General features: G+C 44.8%; 1 protein-coding gene across 6 annotated transcripts in view; it reads left to right on the top strand.

The window, feature by feature from the left end:
- Window positions 1-24892, top strand: part of MSI2 (musashi RNA binding protein 2) — a 525661-nt gene that overhangs the window by 399168 nt on the left and 101601 nt on the right. For all 6 annotated transcript variants that reach the window (XM_036754986.1, XM_036754987.1, XM_036754985.1 and 3 more), the window contains exon 8: window positions 21053-21135. In XM_036754986.1, the coding sequence (XP_036610881.1) occupies window positions 21053-21135 (83 nt within the window). The remainder of the gene's footprint in view (window positions 1-21052; window positions 21136-24892) is intronic.

Here is a 24892-nt window from a genome sequence, read left to right as displayed (position 1 = left end):
TCTGGTCCTGTTTCCTCCAGTGTACAGTATAATAATACTCGCACAACCTCCCTCACAGGGTTGTTTCGAGGAGAACGGCTTGTAAGCCACAAAGAGGAGCTGTGCTCCTTTGTTCTAAGTTGGGCCCTGGCTGAGTTGGGGTGGGTTTTGATCTGGAATCATGGTGTTAACCAGAGTACACATTATCTGAGGAGGCAGGGGAATAATACTGCTCTTAAAGGGTTTGCCAGGTTCCGAGCTTCTCAAGTAAATGGTGCCGTAAAACACAAACTATTAGTTTTATTATGCCTTTTTTTATTGTTAGTAACAGGGTAACCAGATTTGCCTTGACTTAGAATGGTGGTTCAGTGGAAATAAAGAGTACATTACTGGTCTCCGATTTCCTATGAAAGTCACAGCTTTGAAGGTCTATACAGCCAGCTGCTAGGAGAAATTTGAACTTTTCCCAAAACATTTGCAAATGGAGATTTTTCCAGAGGAATATCTCTATCTCTCTCTATCTCTCTCTCTCTCTCTCTCTCTCCCTCTCTTCCTCCTTCCCTCTCTCCCTCCTTCCCTCCCTCCCTCTCTCTCTCTTCCCTCTCTGTGTCTCCATCTCTTTCTCTCTCCCTTTCTGTCTCTGTCTCTCCTCCCTTTTCTCTACTCAATGCCTTTCACTCCCTTCTCTCTCCCTCTGTCTCCCCTTTTCTCCCTGTCCTCTTTCAGCTTCTCAGCTAGGACCCTCAGACACTGGACCATTTTTTCCTTATCCTAACATCCAACTTGCCAGCTCCTTGTTCCTGTGGCCTCAGCAGCTAGGTAGGAACCAGAAAGGACTGTTAAGGGGGGCAGGGCCCTGGGGAATTGGTCTGTGGCTAGCCTAGGAAGACTGTAGAGCACCTTTTCCCTCTCCCTTCTGTTATCTATCTTGACCTGTCCCCCTCTCACTCTCTGGTTGTCCATTTCCTCTTCTGTGAAATGCGGAAGCTGGACTAGATGACCTCACAGGTCACTTCCCGCTCTATGAGCGTAAGCCCCTCGGAGCAAAAGATTCTAGAATCGCAAGGGGTCTTAGAGATGATCTCATCTAACCCCCTTTTACCAGGTGACAAACAGACCCAGAGAAAGGAAATTACTTGTTCTAGGTCTTTCTACTAAGTGACGTCTAAAACAATCATTCACAGACTTTTCAAGTATGAGGAACCTTCATTTGAATGTTGTATTATTAATAACACTTTGGTTGAGAAGACACATGACAAGAAGCTCCTCTTGGTCCAACACCACTTCTAAATGAGTTTGTATTCTATTAAGCACAATATCTACACACATTTGAAAAAATAATAATAAATATTTAGCTAAATAAAGATCAGAATGACAGTGCTTGGATTAAATATGGCATCTCAGACCTAATGTAATAACTCCTTTGCCTCTCAGCAGTTTAGGGGACCACCACAAGCTGGGGACCACCAATCTAGAACCTAGAAGCCAGAAATTGCTTCCCAGGCCAGTTCTTTTTCCACTTCCCCAAGGCACCTCCCATATTTGAAGGCTGTCCTTCACCGCTGCCATCCTTCGCTCTCCCCCCACCCCAACCCTGCACCCCCTTCACCAATAAAACAAATACACATAAATGCTTTTCAGGGAGAAGAAAAAAGAATGGTGCATATATGTTATGCCTGAAGCATCCCTAAATCAGAGCTAATTCTCTGCCAGTGACCACCCCAGAGCTTTCCCACAAAATGTGACATCATCTAATAGGTTTACAGTTATTGGAGTGCATCTCTGGAGCAAATGAAAAAGCTTAGACAGGAGAAGCATGAAATAGCATTGTTTGTTCTAGGGAGCATTACAAAGCCGAGGGATCATCTTCAAATTATCCACCCTTTGGTCACAGGCTGCTCATTTGGGAAGGAGCTGGAGCAATTTCAGCAGATCTCGGTGTGCTAAGCTGGCTGGCCCCTGACATTCTAGCCTTTCCACTTGAGAGCCCTGAGACGCTGAAAGCTGAGAGTCTCTTTTTGGGAGGGGGCGAGGAAAAGTGGGGGCAAACTAGGAATAGCATGATGGTGTCGGCAGGGAGAAAGAGGTCAGGAAGGAGGAGGTGCCTAGTCTAACAGGCAAGGGGTGACAAATGTTTGCTTGTCGTCGGAGACACTCGCGCAAAAGGAGGCTTCTAATGGGAACTCTGGGGGCACTCAGGGCTGGTGTTCTCTGGGGCTGGCAGTGTGTTTGTGTGATTAGCAGCTTCCCCATGCAGCACCAATCCCTCTATTCAATATCAGGTTTCCTAAACAAGTTACAATAACACAAGTCATTATAAACCCTCTGGTAAGCGGTTTTGTTTGTGTTTCCCCTCCCCACCCTCAATAAACTCAGAAACATTTTTCATTTTGAGTGAATAATTGAGGCAGGGGCAGGGGGAGAGGGGTGTCCAGCATCCAGAAAATTTGCACAGTAAAAATGTTGCATTGTTAATCTGTTATTAAGCAAAAGTCTTCACACCAGGCTGGGTGCTCTGCCGCTTCCCTGCTCACCCTGGATGGAATTATGCATCATGAATAAAAACTGCTGTCAACATGCATTGGTTTCAGAACATTAGAGCATATGGTATGTGATTATCTGTATTGTCAAGTGCAATAAAGTGAATTTGGATATAATAAAGAATGTAATATTTTAGAAATTTGGTAATAAACTAGGGATGAGTTGACAGCAGAGTTTCTGCTCGGCCCTAGACACAAATAAATTGATATAACTGGTATCAAAGTAACTGGTCTCTACAGAGGAGCTGAAGAGTGGCCAACAGATCATCTTTGCCCCATTTGGATTCAAAGGGAGGGGGAGGCAGTATGTTGCAATGGATGGCATCTTGGATTTGGAAATCAGAGAACAAGAGTTCAAATCTTGCCTCTTGCTACCTGTGTGATCTTGAGTGAGTCACGGCCACAGCCCCACTGGGCTTCACCTGGAAAATGAGGAGGTCCCTTCTAGCCCTAAATCTATGATCTTCTGACTAGATGAACCCTGAAATTTCCATCCATCTCTAAATATTTTTCTAGTGAGATCTAATCAGATGACTGAAAATCAGAGCAAGAAAATACCCCTTCAGCTTTAATGTAAGACTCACCGTAAATCTTTGTCCATTCAGCTCAATGCAACAGGCATTTTATAAAGTACCTACTATGTACAAATGATGAGATTACAAAATCAAGTTTTAAAAACAGTCCCTGCCTCAAGGGCTTATATCCATCTCACTAGAGGAAAGCAGCCAGTCTACAAAGCCAATACAAAATCTTCAGAGCCCCAGGGGCAGAGCAAGGATGAGACATGTGTTTGTCATAGGGGAGGTCTGAAAATGTCGTTCTCCCCCTTCCACTCCCCCTGCTACCCACACTCACTCACCCACCTACCCACCAGAGGCTTCCATCTTTGAGTCCTATTGAAATGTCACTTAGGAACATGAGCTTCCATCAAACTCTTTCTTCCTTAGGATCATTAACAGCAAACCTTGAACTTTAAAGTAACAGTCAGCATAGTCTTTGTTGGTTTATCACAAAGTGAACGCCTGTGTGCCCTGGAAAGCAATTTTCTGTTGTCAAAAACACACACATTCTCCCTCTCTTCCTTGTAAAAGTGATGGACTGTGGGTATGGAGCTCTGTATATATAATGTCTTTGATATGTTGGTTATCTTTGCTGAACTGCTTTTTTCCCTTCTCTCTTTTTAATTTTTTATTACAAAAAAAAGTTCTCTGGGTAGGAAAGAGGAGAGATGTTGGAAAGCGAAAGTGATGTAATAAGCACAAAAATCATGTTCAGAGGTGATGGTACATGCTGGCAGTTGCTGCTGCTGGGAAGGCTGGGAATGGTGGATTGCTTGAGTTCAGGAGTTTTGAGCTCCAGCATCGCTTTAGCTGATCCAGTGTCTACCCCGAGTCTCAAACCAATAGGAGCAGAGGATTATCAGGCTGTGAACTGGTTCAGGTTGGAAAAACTAAGCAAGTTAAAGCTTTCCATGAGTGTTTGCTGTACTTCCAGCCCTGGCAAGACATGAAGACCCAGTCCCCCACCCAAAAAAAGACATTAGTAAAAACTTAAATATAAGTTAAATATAAGTAAATTTTTAAAAGGTACACATAAAAGCGCACCTCACTATTCCCCCTCTACATGTCAGTTCCAACGTTGCACTACTCTGAATAGGTAACCAGCTTTTTGCTTGGTTCATACAGGAGGGTTCCCCATTAGAAAGATCTGACATATGGAAATCTATATGACCTGCTAGTAGAATTACTAGGATAGCCTTGGGATATGTATAAATAAACTTCTCTGGCCCAGGAGCCGTGTGATTGGGTGTCCTTTGGCACAAGAGGATGATGGAACTGACAGGTCATGATGGATAAATAGAAAAGTTTAAACTCCTTTAAGTCACTTGGCTTGACATTACAAGTCAAACCCCATTACAGCAAATACAGTGAAAAGACACTGAAGGGTTTACAAATCCCAGCTGATGGCCCATTTACCACAAGTATAATTGGGCACTATAAAAATTTCCCATACAGCCAAAGAATTTAGACAGACCTTTATAGGTATGTTTTAAGGATATTTGGTGCCCCACCATGCTTTCTAGTTATTAACCCTCTCAACAAATTGCTATGATAATGACTCAGGGCCAAGTCATTTCACCTCTACATCTATTGGCCCCTGATTTTCCCCATCAAACTCTGGTCTCTGGAGTCTTCAGGCTATGGTTTTGCAGGTTACAGAGGTGATTTGGGGGGACAACCTGAGGCGTCTTATAGTAAATGGGAATGCAAAGACTGTTACTGTAAATTCCAAGATTTGCCAGTAACAACTACAAGAAAGATAGTTAAATTGAACTTAATGCTCCTAAATGATCTGCAAATGTATTAATTCTGCTTTCTGTTAATTAACAACATGATGAAACTGGCATTTCGTAAGTCGACGTGTAACACATGCTTTGGTAATTATGTACTCAGCGGTTCGGATTCAGAATGCTAATAGAATAAAATTTTAATGAAGATATGTTGCGATGAAAAATTTATCAAGAAAAGTTCAGGTACTGCTTACATTAACACGGCAGGGAGTGGGAGGCAGGGGGCTCTATTGCAAAGAGCGGTCCTGTGGATTCCTTTCAGCTGGCACTGGTCTCTTGAGCTAAGATAGCAGCCCTCCATGCAGACACAGGCTACACTTTTAACTCCAAGGAATTTAGGATAGTCTAGAAGTGAGCCAAGTGGGCTCTGGGCTACCTAGGTCCTTATCCTAGATGGATGAGCAAATGGAAGTGGGAATAGCCCCACAGTGGTCAGGAGGTGAAGGTGATTAAACAACCAGAGTAACTTGCTCTTACCTCACCTGGGCTATTCAAGTATACTATGCTATCCCACCCTATGGCCTTGGCACCAGTGGTTACGTCACTTCCCTCCTTCTACTCCCAGTTTCAGGTGTGCAGTATAGTCCCCTTCCCCCATTGGTCATCCATGGTAGCAAGGATCAAAACCACCAGGATATTATGGAAATGCTTCTTTTATTTCTTAAGTTCAGAATAAAAGAAATAATTTTTAAAAGGTACGACAACTGCTGGGCTTTTTGAAAATTACTCCTCTGTTCATCAAATAAATACTGCCTTTAGAGCTGGGCTGTATTGGGATCTGAGCTTCTGGTTTCATTGAGAGGTCTGGATTCCAGATGTCCAAAAGAGCTTGGTGTAAGTTGTTTATAGCAGGGAGAAAAAAGACTAACCCCAAACCCCGCCCTCATGATGAAATAAATGTGTTGGATACTACGTCCTGGGCAAACTTTTCAGCTTAGCAATTTTGACTGGCAACTATTTCACCTCAAGTCTCCAAAAAGGGTAGCTGGCAAAGGGATGGCCTTGGGAAGTATGAAAGCCAACAAAAATGACTCTTTGGTGGGGGGGAGGAGGGGAGAGTGCTTTAAGGGTAGTAAGAATAGAAGGCACAGAGCCAGAATGTTGTCAGCTGGGAATTTTTAGAGACTATATCTCATAATAAAATCATATAATTTGTGGCTGTGCTGAAAACCCAACAACCGTCCCTGCTTCCATTTAGTGGTTTCTTAATGCCCGAAAACTTTACAGAGCTTTATCTGATGCCAGGAAGTATTCCCTGTGAACATGTCCATGGTAAAGTGGGCAGTGATCCTGTGCCTACTGTTGGCAGACACTTCTTGGTCTTCTGAGCTGATGGGTGAGTGTCTCTATATATACACAGGTGGGGTTTTTTTGGTCTTTTTTTTTCTTGGCAATATAGACCTTGTTGGCTAGGGGCAAGATATTTAGGAAATGGTGCCTCTGTTCTCTGTCTCTGATTTCCCTTTCTCTGTCTCTCTGTTACCTTTCCCCCCTTCCCTTTCATATCCATTCAACACCATAAACACAGGGCCCTGTTGCTGGCAAACATTGTTACCACACTTCTACCCTCAAGCAAGGATTTTTTACCTTTGTGTATGCTGTGGTCTGGTAAAGCTTATGGCCACCTTCTTAGAATAGATTTTTTAAATGCATAAAATAAAATACACAGGTTTACAAAGGAAGCCAAAGACTAGTGAAAATAACAGTTTAATTTTTTACCCCATTTGTGTTTGTGAAGCCTCAGAAATCAATCCATGGTCCTGCCCCTTCCTAAGGGTGAGTGAGTGATTCACATGGTACAAGAAAGTCAAAGTCATAGGCCCATCTCAGGTGAACCTTGCTTTCAGATCAAAACAAAGCAGACACAAAAGAAAATGAGAATCTCTGGGCCATGATGGGTCCTTTGAGGTCAAGTTAGGTAACTTCTCACCCAAAGACATATTAAGTGAATTGCCCAAGATCACACAGATAGGTAGCCCTTCTGTTTGTGATGCTCAGTGCTTTGTGACCTTGAGCAAACCACTTGACTGTCCTTGGTCTCAGTTCCTTATCTGTAAAATGAGAAGGAGAAAGGGAGGGGGAAGGAAGAGAGACAGGAGGAGGGAGCGAGAGAGACAGAGGGGGAGGGAGGAGAGAGAGAAGAGAGAGAGAGGATAGTTCAGAGGTCATCTTAGAAGATCTTCAGAGCCTTCAACATTAAAGGTTAAAGGCTTGTTGCAGAAGGGAGGATTTTATCTGAGACTTCAAGGAAGCTTCAAGGTAGAGACAAAAACTGTCTCTATTGGTCTTCTATCGATGTTGCTACTTTGTCTGGATCTATATAACTTCATCGGTTATGGGAACGCCCTGGCAAGGAAATCTGCACCAAATCAGATCCACTCTCTGTCTGTAACTTACAGCTCAGCAGCAGGCATCCTTAGCCTTTTCTATGTCTTGGACCCCTTTGGCAGTCTGGGGAAGCCCATGAACCCCTTCTCAGAACAGTGTTTTTAAATCATTGAAGGAAATGCTAAATTTCAGTTAGAGGTTAGTGAAAACAAGTGTATAATTTTCCCATCCAAGTTCATGGACCTCCTGAAATAAATCTGTGGATGTGAGTTAAAAACCTCTGCTTCCAGGAGTTGCCTATGACCCTAAGGGGTTAAAGTGACTTTATTCAGCTCTTTCAGAGTAGGGATTTGGACCCAGGTCTTTCTGATTCTAAGGACAGGTCTCTGTCCTCTACACCAGATGCTTCTCCTGACCCTCCTAATTAAGGTGGTTTAATCCTCTGCCAAGGGTGGCCAGGAGCCTTCAGAGCTCCCCCTAACTGGGTATGAGAATAAGGGTAGCAAGGACCTGGAATATAGTAGACACTTAATAAATGCTTATTGAATGACTGATGGACACACAAACCTGATCTGGGCCAAACTCTTGGCCTTCTCCGGAGGGAAAAGGACTGGACTTAGTCCTGGTACCTCCCTTGATGTCCCCGAGTTCCCCAGTTATTACCCTTGAAGGGCATACTTGACAAATCCAGCCTGGAGAAAAAAGAAAAAGAAAACTCTAAGCTTTGCGGATTTGCAAAAACAAAGGCTGAAGAGGCTTTTTTCTGGTCCCCTTTCTCCAGCTGTGTGCCTGACCTCAGCTCCCCTCCTTCCTGCTGGGTCTGCATTGAAATCCTGGCCCCTTTTGCGGAGGTCCTGATCTGAGCCAGTTGTCTAGCGATTTAATTTGGTGAATTTACCACTGAGTCCCAGAGTTTATATTGGCACTTAACAGCGGTAATATGTGTCTCTCTCGCCAAGAACTGACTATTTTCCTGACCAAGATGGAACACCACGCACAAAAAAATAGGTTTGTGAACTAATCTCCTGTCCTGACAAGTGTCATTCACAGAATCACTGCTATAGAGCAGGCTTGGAATTAAATGAGGTTGGTATTTTCTAGATGGGATCACAGGTGCTCTCCGGCTTGTTCCCCTCTCTCCTTTCACTCTCTCTCCCTCCCTGTCTCTGTTTCTCTCTCTCTCTCTCCTCTCTGTCTCTCCGTACCTACCTCTCCCTCTCTTTCTCTTTCCCCCTCCCCTCCCCCTCCCCCTCCCATCTGTCCCTCCCCCTCTCTCTCTCTCCCTCTCCCCTGCCCTTCTTTCTCTCCCTTCCTCTCTCTTCCCTCCTTTCTCCTCTCTCAACAAGAATCTAGGATGAGACTAAAGCCTCAGGCACTTTCAAATAATGCTATCAGTATGCAAGGCAGATTTCCAAGTATTTTTATTTTATTTTGTATTTTTGGAGAAGTGTTCGATTCCAAACCGTCCCATCCCTCTTTGCCTTAAGATCAGGGAGCTAGCTGTCTATCCCCTACTATGCTTTGAGAGGCATAGGAGGTAACAGAGATGCCCACTTCAACTTGTCCTCCAAATAAATCTTTCCCACTGACTTTCTGTAGTGTGATATTATGTTGTAGAAGCCTCATTCCTTGAGGTGGAGAAAGAGGATAGCTAAACCAGGAGTCTGGAGGGGCCTGGGTCCATATCCCCACCCACGCTATTTATCGTACCTCTTTGACCTTGAGCAAATCACATAAGCTATCTAAGCCTCAGTCTCGTCATCTGAGCAATGGGGGTGACAGTAGTAATGCTTATACTACCTACCTCACAGTGTCCTTGTGAGGAAAGCATCTTGCAAACCTTAAAATACTACAGAAAAATGATTTAAAATTCAAATCTGGCTGGGGGATAATGATGGCCTTGGGCTCCTAAGCTGAAATAGGCATGAATTCCAGATCCTTTCCTGAGAGCAGACTTTTTTAGGGGCATGGGAAGGGTGGCAGAAAGCTAGAGATCAGCAAGTGCCTGAGGGTGGACAGAGGAGGGGAGGAGGGATCAGATAACATAAATTTGACACCACTAAGATATGGAGAAAGGACCGGAGCTGGGAGGCTGAGGAGCTCCAAAGAACAGTCTTGCCCTGGAATGGTGCCATACCTCAGGATAATGGCCCTCAGCCCTAGTGAAAGAGATGTCTGTTCTACCTACCCCTCCAGTGAGACATCCCCAGAACTTAGAACCAGGGGTCCTTAATCTGGGGTCGATCCATGAACTTGGTGTTTTGATGTTGGGATAATTGTATTTCAGTCTTGTTTCCTTTGTCATCCTGAACATTTTACTTTATGCATCTAAAAAAGTTATGGCTGAGAAGGGTTCCATAAGTTTCACCAGACTGCCAGAGAGGGCCATTCCACACAACGAAAGGCTAAAAAACCCCAAACTAGAGTCTCAGAAAGCATTCGAGGAGAAATTCTTTGCTTGCCCAGGTCATCGAGGCCCTTAAAGGCTCTTCTGTCAACACTCTCTTAGTTCTTTTTCCTCCTTCAGTGATTCAGGGGGCAGGGGCCCATGCCTTCTTGACAACCTTCCCCTTCTAGGATATCTTGTTTCGTAGAAGGACAGAGATCTCAGCAGCCGACATTGGCTTTCCTGTGGTCATTTGAAAAATCATTATTTAATAGAAACCCATCCTGAAATGGCCTTCTCACTTTTGCCTTTTGTTCTTAAAATATGTATCCCAGCATTTCAAGGGAAACTTTAACCAGAACATCCTGGGGCCAAAAATAAGAGGAAAGCTTCTTCTCAGTTGAGGAATGACTTCAGGTCTAGTGAATAGAGCCAGTTTGGCTTAATATTAATTTAAGGAATTCAGCCTTGTACTTGGACTCAGGCTGGATGGCAAATTTCAGAAAGCTGGTTATGTTTCCTGATCTCCCCTCCCCCTGCCAGCATATGTGAGCCCCCTCCCTCTGTTGTGCCTTCTCTCCAGAGGTGGCTGGAGAGCCGCAGGTGTGAGCTAGCTTGCTCTAAGTAACTTTCCCCCTCCTGATTAAGTGGTATGTGTGAATGAAGGAGATCCATGTTGATTCACACCAATCTATGCCTTGGCCGTGTGAGAGCTACTTCCAATTCCCCACAGCCCCAGCAAGCTTTGCAAGGCAGAAAGAAATATGACCGGGCAAGTTGAGAAAATAAATTAAACTAATGTCAACTTTTCTTGTTTCTCCCCTCATTATTAGGGGATGGAATGGGGCTCATTTATCAAGCGGGAAGAAAAAATTAATTGACATAGACTTTAATATTATGATGTCTGGCTTGTCTGGTCACATTCCTTCATTTTTTGAAAGGCATTTTATTACAGTTTACAACCACCAGCTGCCAAACTATTGGTGTAAACAAGAGAGCAGGTGCATCAATAATACCACACTGGAGGGGCCCCAGATACCAACCTAGAGGCTACTTTGCAGGGAGAAAATAATGCCAGAGTTGGGGTGGGGGGGAGGGGGGAAGCCAAGTGGAGCTTGTTGGATTTGAGTGAGGAGAGAGAGTGTCAATGGCGGGGGGGGGGGGGGGGGGGGGGGGGGGGGGGGTGAGAGATTGGCACATTGAGAATGGAGCGCTGCAGAGGCTTTGTGTCCTGTTTGCCAGACATTACGGGGGAGGGAAGAAAGGAAAGAGGAGAACAGGAATGTCTGCCTCATATACTGGTCCCCTCATAGACGCCTTTGTTTATGGCCAGCCCTGAGGATGATCTCTCAGCATGCCCGGTTCACTCTTTCTTTGTTCCCTTATCAGATAAGTAATGAGGGCCTCCAGACAGGAGTATGCTGATTCCTCCAGGGTGGCTGGCCCATTTTTTTTTTTTAAAGCCAGGACTCAGTTTAAATGGGTCACCAAGTGTCACGCTACTCCCGCTTTTTACACTAGAGCTGATGTTATAGATTGAGGCAGAAGTGGAAAGAGAAAGTGTACAGCGAAGCAACCCATTCCCTTTAAAATCTGGGTTAAACAGACTGGGGGGGGAGGGTTGTTTGAGAATCATTCTGTTTGCTTATTTTACCCCTTTAAGCTGGGTTTGCCACTCTGATGTAATTGGCATAGAATCGTGGAATTCTAGAGCTATCTGGAAACTTCATCTACCCCATGGGTTTTCAACCTGGAGTCTATGAACTTTTTTCTTATATTATCTGGATAACTGTATTTCACTATAATTGATTTCCCCTGTAATCTATATTTCATTTTATGCATTTAAAAATGTTATTCTGAGAAGGTGTCCATAAACTTTATCAGACTGCCTGAGGTATCCATGACAAACAAAAGGTGGAGAACCCTGGATCTAGGCTGACCCCACTTCAGTTTGGGGGAAACCCAAGCACACCCCAGGGAGGAACCCCTTTTGGTTTTTGTTCTGTGTGTTATGTTCTCATTATACAGATGTGGAACCGTCACAGGTTAACCCTGAGGGGAAAACAACCTGAGGGAAGAATATAACTAACATGGCAGATCTGCTACAGTGTGGCTGCAGACCAGCCTTCCTCAGTATAGCAAGCTTATCTGCTTTCTGTTACTTATGGCGATCTGATGCCCATTAACCAGATGCTGTAACAAGGGGAGTAGAGAGTTAGTGAGATTTTTGAGAAAGACAACATCGTTACCTGTAGCCTGTACCCTGGTTTGAAAGTAAATTGAATGAAACGGCAAGCCTAGTTTAGAATTATAAGGGCTCAGCCCCTATCCTGCCACAGGCTGCTGCATCTAATGCGGTATTTCTATTTTGGGTGCTAAGGTCCAAGACAGCAGGGACTGGGGTTGTGCAAGTTTTCCACAATACTTTGTATCTAAAAATATTTAATAAATAATACAAGCAACTCTTGTTAGTTCATGTTAATGGAAAGAAACAGTGGCAGAGATACCCCAAAGCAGAAAAGGATGATAAAAAAAATTTGAATGAATTTTTATTGTTGTTGGGGAAGATTTAACATATGTTATAAGTCATTCCTCCATTCCCCCCATTTAGGTTCCTATTAAAAGCATAACATTACTTTAAAAAGATAACATTATTTTAGCATACACCAACTTAATAGTAAGAGGAGGAACCCCCAAAATGTTCTGGGTTTCAGGGGCTAAGAGAGAGAGGAACCAGGCAGAAATTTGCCACCACCCCCCCCCCCCCCCCCATAATCCACAGCATTGGATAATTGAGAGTTCACGGTGTTTTGAAAGTGATGGTGGTTAATAATGATACCACTTGACATTTAGTGATGGGAAAAATGAAGAGGATACTATGTCTTTGATGGCCTACATTCTATCCAAAGACCACACCTCCTCCCTCACATCCCCCAGAAATGACCCGGGCTAGCTAATGCGGCTTTCTGAATTTGTCGACCCCATCGTGTGTCTAGGATGACCTCCAGGAGAGAGGGCTCATTTTCCGAAGTGTATGTCTCTACTGCCTGTGGCTTAAGAGCCTGGGGGAGGGGGGGGTTCCAAATGAGTTATACATACATTTGCATACATACACATTTCTTTAGTTCCCCCTGTGATAGTTGGAATAAATCAGACCATTTTCTCTTCTTTTCCCAGTTCTCCCCCTAAACCAAGTGCTAGATTAACTCATGCCTCCCATCGATTTTCATTGAAGATGCATTAGGCACTGCCTGATTGCCTATTAGTATCCATTGACCTATATGAAAATAGAAAATGATTTTCGAGGATAAGAGTAGCCTGTTCCCACCACTACCCCCCAAATATCTCCAAGTCCAGGACTTACACTTTTTTCAGTGTCTGCATTTGGCTTAACCTTTCACATTTTGGGGTATTTTGTTTTCTGGGTTTCTTTCTCTTTTTTCCCCCTCCCCTCTTTAAAATAGACTATTATTCGAATGAATATTCAGTTCTGTTCATTTGAATAAGGGGAAAAAAGTTTGACTATTAAATGCTTATCTCCTAAATGGGGCTTGTTAGTTTCTAATAATAGCTTCATTCAAAAGGATGCTGGAGAATTCAATTTTTAAAATGCCCCCTCTCAAGTGCTATCCTATTTGTGTCCATTCTCAACACCCTTTTTTGTTTGATGTTTGTCCTCATGCACAACTTCCTTGGTACCTTTGGGCTGACACATGGTGCCTCTGATTTAGAAAACCCAACCACAGAGTTGAGATTTCAGCAGCGGGTTGAAGATCTAATTTCAAATCCTAGAGCCTGCTTCCGATACTTTCCTGCTGTGTGACTTTGGGTGTATTGCTTTATGCTCATCTGTACAATGGGAATAGAAATGCATGGAGTACCTGTCCCGTAGGGTCATTATAAGGCTCAAAAGCTAGTGCACTTCCAAAACAAACAAACCAAAGCTAAAAACCAACTCCTGCTTTTTCTTGAGGGCTCTCTCTCATCTACTTAAAGTAGCCAGTAACTTAAATTAGGCACCTTCAAAAACTGGAGACTTCCTAAGATCAGTGACAAGGATTCATAGCCGCCTTTGTCACAATTTTGTTAGTTGAGATTGTGTTATTATATTACTTGAGGTTTTGAGATTGTGGGGTTAGAGATGGAAGAAACCCCAATAAGCCTTCCAAAGTAGCCATGGCCTGAAGGGGAGGAGGGTAGTAACGAATATAGCGTTGGCAGAGCAAATGTACCAAATGTCTTCTCCAGGTTAAGGGACTCATTTATTAGCTGGGTGACCCTGGGCAAGTGTCTGAAGCTCTCTGAGCCTCAGTTTCCTCACCTGGAAAATGGGGATGATAATCTCATCAATGCACAAACATTCATCAAGCACCTACTCTGTGCTCGGCACTTTGCTGGCAGCTGAGTATGCAAATACAAAGAATGAGACCATCCTGACTTGCGAAGGGCTTACATTCTAAGAGAGGAGACAATGAATACATCTACAAGTATGTGCAAAATAAATATAAACAGAATAAGAATCAGGTGAGGAAGCTCCCTCTATTATTGCCGGCCACTACCTTCTCTAGAGAGTTTAAGTGACTTGCCCAAGGTCACATAGCCCATATGTGTCAGAGGCAAAACTTGAACCCAGGTCTTCCTGGCTGGCTCTCTATCTACTCTGCTTCTTATGAATGCAAAGAAAATAAATACAAAGCAGTTAAATGAGAGGCAATTCGGCAGGGAGAGCACTTCATTGAATCCTTGCGCGAATCAAATGAGATAACATGCTATGGAAAGGCAAGCTATTTTTATTACCCCGCCCCCCACCCCCAGCAGAAAGATTGGGAAGCAGGGGTTTGGTATCCCCGAAAGCTCCAGGGACATGAGAATTCTAACAATCCTATTCTTTCCAAAGCACCCTTCGAGCCATTTCTGGGGTTTCTCTTCTCCTTGACTTTCTCCTCTTCTCCCACTGTCTTCTTATCCTACACAGCTCATTGGGAGATCTCTCCACCGGCTGCTCCCTTTACCCTAATTTATGCTTTTCTTTATCCACCCTACATTTTGTTTCATTTTGGGGAGGGGGGTTGTTAACCACCAAACAACTAATTCATTGTAAATGATAATGCAGCCGTGAGAGAAAATGATTACCAGTTAAGGAATAACACTTATTGATAATTAAGTGTTTCATCGCTTCTTTGCTTTCCCCCAAGTGGAATAAATAAATATTTTAAACATAATCAAGTTTGTTTTCTGTACCCAGGCCAAACAGACAGACATGTTGGAATGATGTAGATCTTTAAAATCCTGTAAATGAGGCTCGACATTCTTGAATTGTTATGCATCCTGGGTACATGGGCTTGAAACCCAAGCTATCTCCCTTAATCAAGAAAAAGCATTTTTGTGATACTTGCATTCTCAGTCCCACGGGGTTAGGGAAGGGACCAGTCAGGAGAGCATCAGATTTGGAATTTGAAACGATTTGGTGAAACCAGCCTCTCCTTCTCCACCCCCACCCCCCACTTCCATCCTAGACCCCTTCCCTCCCACCCTCAGGCAACCGTCTGCATTTCAATTCTGATCTCTCATCCATGCTTCTCCTTATCTCAGAACTGGTGGCTCTGTCTCGAAAATGAGGGCAGGAGAATTCTCCATCCGTGTGTTCACTAACAAGTTTCTAACAGCAATGATGCCCGGCATTGAGACAATTAGTGATTTAGACAACAACTGTGGATGGTCTGTGGGGCAGGGCAGGGCTCTCGTCTCCCTGCTAGAGAGATGTGCTGCTAGCAACCACAGGGACAAGTACAGTGTCACCTTTAAAATATTCTGACCGTCGGCTAGGAGGATGACAAGCCTGTGACTCGCCACACGACATACCACATGTGCTGTTTTGCAGTAGTTGGGATGAGTTATGCTGAACCATTCGTACTTTCACCCAGGCCTCCTGTTGAATCTCAGCACGTAGGGTACATAAAGTCAGCTGGCCTGGTTACAGGATGAAGGCTATGTATGGGGAAAGGCTTGCCCTGGGTGTGAAGGTCAAGCCTGTGACCTTGGCCTTGCCAGGATAGAACTGTCAACTAAACTGACTGGTGTATTAACCCAATGATATAAGATCTATTGTCGTTCCCAGTTTATAGATGAGGAAACTGAGCCTGAGATAGGTTAAGTGACTCCTCCACAGTCACACATCTAGGAGGTGTCCAAGGCAGGATTTGAACTTTGGTCATCCAAACTCCAAATCCAGTACTACACCCATCGCATCACCTGGCTGGGCCAATAAACGGCCACTTGTTTGGGATACAACAGATTCCTAACTCGGGGTTTTGGCCCAGACCACTAAATTTGGAGGGTACCAAGTTGCTCTCTTTATAGAAATACCAGAGTCCGGTACCTAGTTTGCAGACAGTTAAAGGAAGAAACTCCCAGATGGCAGAATGGGTTAAGTTCCAGTTCCCCAATCCCCAGCAACCCAAGTGGTGACTTCCCCAACAGCAACCTTGTGTCTGTCTACCCAGGCTTCAGGCCTACTATTTACCCGAGAACAAGCATGCTTCACGTCATGCATTCCTGGTGCCGTTTGGGGCATTTGTCCCAGGTTAAAAAAAAATCCAAACTACGGCTCTGGCAACACAGATGATTCCCACATTTATGTAGAAGGTTGATGCCCGAGGTCCCTTCCAACTCAAAAGCTCTATGATTTCACAAATAATTGCATGCCAAATAATGTAGACATTTTAGATCACAGCCTGGCGTCTTCTGTGATGACACAGGAGTGTATTCTCTAACCCCCGTTACCCAATGTGTTGTCCAAAGCAGCTGAAATAGTCAGTCTTGTGAACAACTGAGCTTGCTGCCACTAAAAAGGATTGAAGTCCAAACTGGATGCCTGTCTCTTCGGGATGTTGTGGGAAGAATCCCTATTTTGATAGGACATTGGATTAAATAACTTCAAAATTCTCTTCCAGTGCTAGGATTGAATGATTCTAGATAGGCTATTATTTAATAAATATTCAGGAAAGGTTTTTACGAGGTTCCACAGAACATTGTTAAAAAAAAATAAAAGTTTTTCTCAGGGAGGGGTTGATGGTGCTGGGAAACAACAGAAAATCATAGCAGGCAAGCCAAATAACAAGGAGTTTTTAGGATTACCTAGAGCAGGGGTGGGGAACCTGTGGCCTCAAAGCCACCGGTGGCCCCCTAGGACCTCAAGTGCAGCCCTTTGACCAAATTCAAACTTCACAGAACAAATCCCGTTAATAAAAGGATGTGTTACGTAAAATTTGGACTCAGCCAAAAGGATGCACCCAAGGACCTAGAAGGCCACATGTGGCCTCAAAGCAGCAGGTTCCCACCTCTGAAAGGCTTCCACTTCTACTCAGTCATGGATAGTATTGAGAATTGACAGGAGGAAAAAGGGAATAAGGAAAGAAGTGGGGAGGGAAAGAAATCAGTCCTGAGGAAAAGTTTTTCCTTGGCCACCCATTGTGGTACCTGTTTGAACCCGATGAACTAGTGTTCATTTGCTAGGCCCCGTTTGAAACAAGATATATATTCCATCCTGATCATGGCTTTAAGCCCCAAGGGCAGCCTACTTTATAACTTGTACCAGGTGAGTTTAGGAAAAACGTGCCAACTCACTTTGCTGCCAGTTTTCTTATCCCAGGTTGACTCCTGGAATAGGCAGGCTTAATCACCAAGAAACAGACATTCAATCAGTCGGTAAGCCAACAAGTATTCATTAAGTATTTACTGCGTGCCAAGCATTGTGCTAAGCGCTGGGAATACAAGAAAGACAAAGAGTGGTCTCTGCCCTCAGGGAGCTTCGGTTCTAACGGCGGGGGCAGCATGGCAATAACTAGGCACCTACAAGATCTGTGCAGAGTACATGAAGCTGATCTGAAATGGAGGGCATTAGCAGCTGGGGAGGGGAGGAGGGGCCTGGGAAAGGTCTTCTGAAGAAGGTGGACTTTGAACCAAGTCTTGAAGCCAAAGAAATTGCAGGGATGATGGGGCAGACCCTTCCAGACATGGGGGACAGCCAGTTGAGAGGCAACAAAAGGCACGAGATGGAGTGGCATGTTCAGGGGAGTCCACATTGGCCAGCATCCCTGGGTCATAGAGTACGTGGGGGAGGGGAAAGTCTAGAAAGGTAGTTAGGGGCCAGGTGATAGAGTGGATATTTGATCCTGGAGGCGATGGAGAGTCATGGAAGCTCATTAATCAGGGTCGTTGATATAGTTATATCTTCTCTTTAGGAAAATGACCTCGGCATCTCAGTGGAGGATGGGGTTAGGATAGGAAGAGACTTGAGGCCAGGAGATCAGTTAGGAAGCTATTACACTAGTCGAGGCAAGAGGGTCTGGACTAGAGTTCTGGATATGTGAGTAGAGAGAAAGAGATGAGTACAAGGAATGTGGTGTAGAATTGAAAAAGTTTGGGGGCAGCTAGGTGACACGGTGGATAGAGCTCTGGCCCTGGAGTCAGGAGGACCCGAGTTCAAATGTGGCCTGACACTTACTAGCTGTGTGACCTTGGGCAAGTCACTTAACCCTGATTGCCTATGGAGGAAAAAAGATTTGACAATAGATTGGATATGTGTGGTAAGTGAGAGTTGTTGTGTTTGTCCTTTGTCCTGGAAGAGGACCATGACATCAGGGAAATGATGACATGACTTGCAGTTGACTTGATTTGAGTGAGGGAGGGCTGTGCAAGGTCACCAGCCTCACTGTCTCCTCCAGAGCCATCTGGGTCCAGTGGCCAGATACTAGGATGACTGGATATGGCCCAGGATGCAGTGGGAGACCCTGGTCCTTTAGTGGGGAGTCTGAGATGACTGAGTTTGGGACTTGGGTGATTCAGAGGTTTGGTGGTGCCCGTGACAGTAACAGGAAAGTTTGGAAGGGGGGGCCAGAAAGAGATTGGGGGGAAATATAATGTTCTCTTTCGGATGTGGCGAAACGTGGATGCTTATGGGATATCTGATTCCAGGTGTCCTTGAGGCAACTGGAGTCACCTGACTGTAGTTCAACAGAAAGACTGGGGCTGGGTTTTCAGCTTCCAAAGAAGCTGGTAGAAGCATGGAACATTTGATCTGAAGGGGCTGTAAGAGAAAATTGCCTGCCTGGTGGTTCACAACCTTTGGCAGGTCAGTGGGAAAGCAGACAGAGAGCTGGTCCTGGAGTCAGGGAGACCTAAGTTCAAATCCAGCCTTGGAAATGTACCAGCTGTGTGACCCTGGCCAAGTCACTTAACCTCTGCCTGCCTCGGTTTCCTTAACTGTAAAATGGGGGTGATAATAGCACCTACCTCCCAGGGTCGTTGTGACAATCAAGTGAGATAATATTTGTAAAGTGCTTGGCACAGTGCCTGGCATATAGTAGGTACTTAATAAATGCTTATTTCTTTCCTTCTTTCTTTCCTTCCTCCCTTCCTTCCTCCCTCCTTCCCTCCTTCCTTCCTTCCCTGACCTTAAAGGGAAAATTAATGAGACATTGAGACTGATGCTTAAAAGGAAGTTAAATGGGAAATGTCTATTTTTAAGAAACAATACAAGTCACATGTGACAATGATTTAACAAGACCCCCCCCAAAAAAACACACCCAAAAAACCCCTGCCTCCTTAACCTTGTTGTGTCCCAGTGTTGTATCCCAATCTCCACTGATCTGAGGATGTCTAAATATCTTTCCAGAGATTACCAGTGACCCTTCTTTGGACTGCAGCTGAATACTGGAAACCAGCTTGAGACCTAATAGCATATGCATGAGCTCCTGAAGCTAGGCAGTGTTTGCTTGTTGTCTCGTCTCCCTCGGTGCCTAGCATATTGCCTCGAACAGAGTAGATAGTTAATTAATGTTCATTGAGTTGAGTCCAGAGAGAGTTATAGGGGAAAGAGAATTGGATTTGGGCTGAGAAGAACTGGGTTCCAATCCCCATTGTGCTGTTTACTCCTTGTGTGGCCTTGGGCAAATTTTCCAGGAACTCACTTCCCTGGGTCTCAGGTTTCCTTACTTACAAAATTAAGCAATTGGATCAGAGGATATCTTAGGTCCTCTTGTAGCTTTAAGTCCTCTGGTCCCATGTCTTGATCAAGGCCATGCAGCTACCTGGTGTCAGTGTTGGGAAGAGGACAGGACTTGGGTGTCCTTCCTCAGTCTCTGTTCACCATACCACCCATCTCCCTCCCTGCCACACATACCTTTTGGTGTTAGGAAAGGCCTTGTGTAGAATACAAAGAGGACAAGATTTATAAGGCACTTTAAAGTTTGCAGAGCGCTTTACAGATGCTCATTTATTCCTTACAGCAGCCCCGGGAGGTGGGTGCTATTATTGTCCCCACTTTACAGACGAGATACCTGAGGCTGAGAAGGGTAAAGGGATTTGTCCAGGGTCACAGCTAGTAAGTGTCCAAGGCTGGGATTCGAACTCAGGGTCTAGTCCTACCTGTATGACCTTGGACAAAATCACATAACGTCTCTGGGCCTCAGTTTTCTCATCTATAAAAAGAAGCGGATTAGAGGAGGTAGAGCTCTCAGGTCCCTTCCAACGACAGATCTTGAGAATGAAGCTGAGGCAGCTTCTCTTATATAAAATGATTTTTCTGTGGAACTATATGACAGATGTGGGAACCTGTTGTGCCAGGGATGGTTGGGCAGTGGGGGGTGGGGGTGGGGGTTGTGAAGGGAGAGGACGGTGGAGGTGGGTAGAGGAAGATGTGGGGAAGAGAAATTGGTATGCAGATTGGTGGTTAACTGCCAAAATTCTTCAGCTGGGGTTTGTCTCACAGAGCTCATCTCCAGCCGAGCAAATACAGTGGATAGCTGACGGGCAGACAGCAGGCATCAAACAGCCTTAAACTGCCCCAAATCTGCCGTGCTTTTGAAGCCACAGTGGGAAAAGGATGCCTGCTCAGAACAGAGGCCTTAAACTTTAATAGTTTCTTAGAGGCCTCAGGATGTCCTGATGAGGCATTAGAGGAAGTCATTCAGGAAGAAAGGGACAAATAACCCCCTCCATTTCTGGGCTGACCCCAAGGGCTGGCCGTTTGAACAGACCGAAAGGACAAGTGTGGACCCGCGGTGATCCACGAAGCTCTCATTATCCGGCCCGCCTGGCTCTGTGTGAGAAGCCGCTGGGTTCTGACCCTTATAAATAACAGACAAGTAAATTTCTTGTTTGCTTCAGGCCAAATGTAAACCACGGATTGCCAGGCCACATGTTGGAGAAATCATTAACTTTTTTTTTTTTCTGGAAGGTTCCAGGTTACAAATTAGGCAGCCTTTTCTCCCAGGCTGGTGAAACTCCCCTGAAGGCTCCTTCTTGTTACCTAAGGTAGCACACCCCATCCCACATCTGGGAGATTGGGTTTACAAACATTTCAGTGGCACAGCCAGAGATGTAAACATTGTCAAACAACAAAGACCCTCAACAGCCAAGCTTACTCACCTCTCCTTCTGTCCCTTTTCCCCCTCTTTGTCTTCTTAGGGTTTGGCTTCGTCACTTTTGAGAATGAAGATGTTGTGGAGAAAGTCTGTGAAATACATTTCCACGAGATCAATAATAAGATGGTAAGTTGGTGGAGAGAAAGCTGGCACAGACACACACACACACACACACACACAGACACACACACACAGACACACACATGCATTCTTGCTTTGGTACCTGCTCTGCTTATCCTATGGAGAAAGAAAGAAAGAGAACAGGGCTGAAAAGGCAAGGGCTTTTCTTCTCTCTTCCACTCCCCCAAATTTGGAGAGAGAAAAGAGAACAAACGGAAGGGTCTTGGACCTGTGGAATCTGGAATTGGAGATTCCTGGGAATTGGAGCTGATGGGCTTAGGGCCCCAAATCTGTAGTTTCTCTCAAAAGTGGAGACTTTTTAAAACCTGCAGCAGGTACACCAACCAAGGTGATTTCTTTCCTTGAGATGGTACTGGATAATTAAAAGGATGTTCCCTCCTTTCTCCCCACCTCTAAAAAGTTAAATAATGCCATGTTCCCTCTCATGGTCCTCTCCTTGTCCCTGCAGATTTTCTCCTAAGGGAAGATATGAAGGGAGGTTTGAGTCTGGGGGGAATAGAAGGAAGATCTGAGAAGAGGTTGAGTTTGAGGGGGTTTGAGTAGAGGGGAAATCTAAGGGGAGGTTAAGTTTGGAGGGGGATAGAAGTGAGGGAAGATCTGAGGAGAGGCTGAGTGGGAGGGTAGAGTACAGACAAGGTCTAAGGGGAGGTTGGAGTTCTGCAAGGAAGCTGAGTCCAGACACAGAGAAAGGATAATCCGACTTCCCAGGACAGTGACCACTAGGGGGCTTCATGACACATCCCAGATTCCACAGCTCCCAGATCTGTCTGTCTGTTCTCCTTTCTCTCTCCAAATTTGGGGGAGCGGAAGAGAGAAGAAAACCCCTTGCCGGGCCCAAACTGGCGACTCAGCCAGTGTTTCCCAAACTGTCAGCAAATCCCTCCAAGCCATCACAGCTCGGTTGGCTTACACAACTCCCAGCCAAGAGAGAGGAGGGAGAGAAATATGTGTGTTTCAATCTCAGCAGTAACTTTGATATTTTCAGTTAAAATATTCCCCTTCCTTTTGTCAAAACATTCCTTGCTTCTGAAACATGTATTCAGATATGCATTGTATATTGGTCTGATATGTGTTCACCGACTTTAAATCCAATAATAGAGCTTTTAGTGTGGATAAGATCAAAGCAATCTTCTTAGCATATGCTACAGGCCTGATTCAACATTTGACTTGCTAATTTTTTCCCAGGGCACTAAAATAATATTGTGCATATTGTTCCTTGCCATAATATGCATCTAAAATGAAAATACAGTTTTCTTTGCATACTATATGTTGGGCATGTCAGCCTGGACGTTAAGGTGGTACCGGGGAGATAGATGAGCGCTTACGTCTTTGCTAATAGGATTTCCACTCCCTCTCTCTGACTCTCTTCTCCTCCATCTTCTCCCCCAACCAACCCCCAAAGGAAAAAAATCCATTACCTTCCAGGGTGAAGGGACAGATAGGTTCACACTTTCCTCTTTCAGCAGGTTGTCTTTCTGTCTGGTGATGTTTAAAACCCCATTAGAGAGGCTGAGAGATGAAATCAGCCTGGTCTCCAATACAGATGCCCTAGTTTATCTAGGAAAGAAGCACACTCTTTGCAGGCTTCAAGTTGTCCCTGGCAAATATGGGTTAAGCATCAGGAGAATGAATGATGGCTGACAGAGGACTGGTGGGGTAGACCCCTATAGTCCAGGAGTTTACATTGAACACAGAGTTGTAGATTCAGAGCTACAAATGCACTTAGAGGTTGTCTAATCTACCGATTCGTTTTAGCCACTTAGGCTATAGTTAGTCAGTAAACCTTTATTAAGCTAGAATGCTGGGCCTGGTGTCAGAAAGACCTGAGTTCAAATCTGTCCTTGGACACTTACTAGCTGTGTGACCTTGGACAAGTCACTTAAGCCTGCTTGCCTCAGTTTCCCCATCTGTAAAATGAACCAGAGAAGGAAATGGCAGATCACTCCAGTATCCTTTCCATGAAAAACCCCATGGACAGTATTGGCATGCTGCGGTCTACGGGATCACAAACAGTCAGTCTGAGCAACTGAATAACAACAGAATGGGCCAGGCACTGTGCTAACATGCTAGGGATACAAAGAAAGACAGAAACAATCCCTCTTCTTAAGGAACTCACAATCTAATGATGAGGAACCTGATATTCAAACAGGAAAAGAGGCAGAATCAAGATTAGAACCCAGGTCTTCTGCTAGGCAGCTTGTTGTTTGTCCTTTGTTCTCAGGACAAAGTGATGTCTTGACTTGAAAGTGTCTTGGATGTAGGTGAGGCCAGGCTGTTCAGAGTCAGCAGACTTTCTCCTCCAGAATTATCAGAGTCCAGCGGCAAGGCATAGGTCAAGACAATGGCGATGGCCCTGGATGCAGTGGGGAGCCTTGGTCTTTTTAAGCTAAGGTCTTTCCCAGGTTTTGGTTTGTCTGAGGCAACACCCTATTCAGTAATGAAAGGCTAGGTAAGAACAGAGGCCAAAAATGGCCCACTTTGCCTTCACAAAAGAATTAACAGGGAGGGGAAGACCCTCAGAGTTTCTGGCCAAAACAGAAACAATTGCTATTTACATTCACTCCGAGCCATCAAAACTCAAACATTCACTAGGCAGCCAGTGGCACAGTAGATGGAGCGCCCGTGTCTGGGGTCAAGACGACCTGAGTTCAAATCCAGCCTCAGACACTTGTTAGCTGTGTGATCCTGGGCTTAACTTCTGTCTGCCTCGGTTTCCTCATCTTTGTTGTGAGGATGAACCGAGAGAATATCGGTAAGCACTTAGCACAAATGCCTGGCACCTGGCCTATTCCCTTCTCTTCCCAACTCCCAATCCAGTGCCCTTTCTAACTCACCCTGCTGTCTGGAAGTCCGGTGGGGATATTCAGTTAGCCAGTGACAAAACTTCTCCTGCATTTGTGTGGCTCTTTTAAAACTTGTTCTTAAATCTCTTGCCTCATTTAGTCTCTGCAGTAAGAGGTGGGTAAGGCAGGGAATTTTTTCTCCTTATTTTCCCTAGTGGAGATACTGAGGCTCAGTAACATGGTATGAACCAAAGTTGTACAGCAATAATAATTGTTTGCTTTTACATGTAGTGCTTTGAGGTAGACGCGGTACTTTTTATACACGACCTCATCTGAGCTGCCGAACAAGTGAGCTAGACACTCTAGGAATTCTGTGTCCCCGTTTGACAGAGGAGTTTCCCATTGCTTTTGCCCATGGTCACACAATAAGTGTCAAGGTCAGGGTTTGAGTCTATGTCTTTCTTGACTGTCTATTGCTTTGAGTCACAGAGCTGGAGAGTTGAGCTCTCTACAAGAACAGCTATATTATTGGTTGCCTAATCAGGACTGGTGCTTAATGTTAAGTGAACCATCCAACAGTAAATGGTAGGAGATCTCAGCTCCTACACGTTCCATGGGCAGACCTGAAGCCAGAGGAGCTTCCCTGCCATTTCCTCAGCCTCAGAGATTTAACCTCCTTCCCCAAAAGCGGGAGTTCATTCTGCTCAGGGGCACTCACCCCTGGGATAGTCCAACTGGGGTGCCATAGTGTAGGATTCTCTTTTCTTCAGTGCCACAGTTAATCCCTTCTCTTTTAGATCTAAGAGACCCAGCATGGAGGAGGAAATGAACCCAGGCCCCCCCTGTGGGAAACAAAGCCATAGACTCAGAACAGCAGTTCTCAAAGTATGAAGAACCAGACAACAGAAGGAGAATGACCGAAGTTAGGCACAAAGAAGGGTTCCCCAAAAGCAAAAACT

Source organism: Trichosurus vulpecula, chromosome 4, assembly GCF_011100635.1.
Source record: "Trichosurus vulpecula isolate mTriVul1 chromosome 4, mTriVul1.pri, whole genome shotgun sequence".
Classification (NCBI taxonomy): Eukaryota; Metazoa; Chordata; class Mammalia; order Diprotodontia; family Phalangeridae; genus Trichosurus; species Trichosurus vulpecula.
This window is presented reverse-complemented; position numbering and strand designations above follow the sequence as displayed.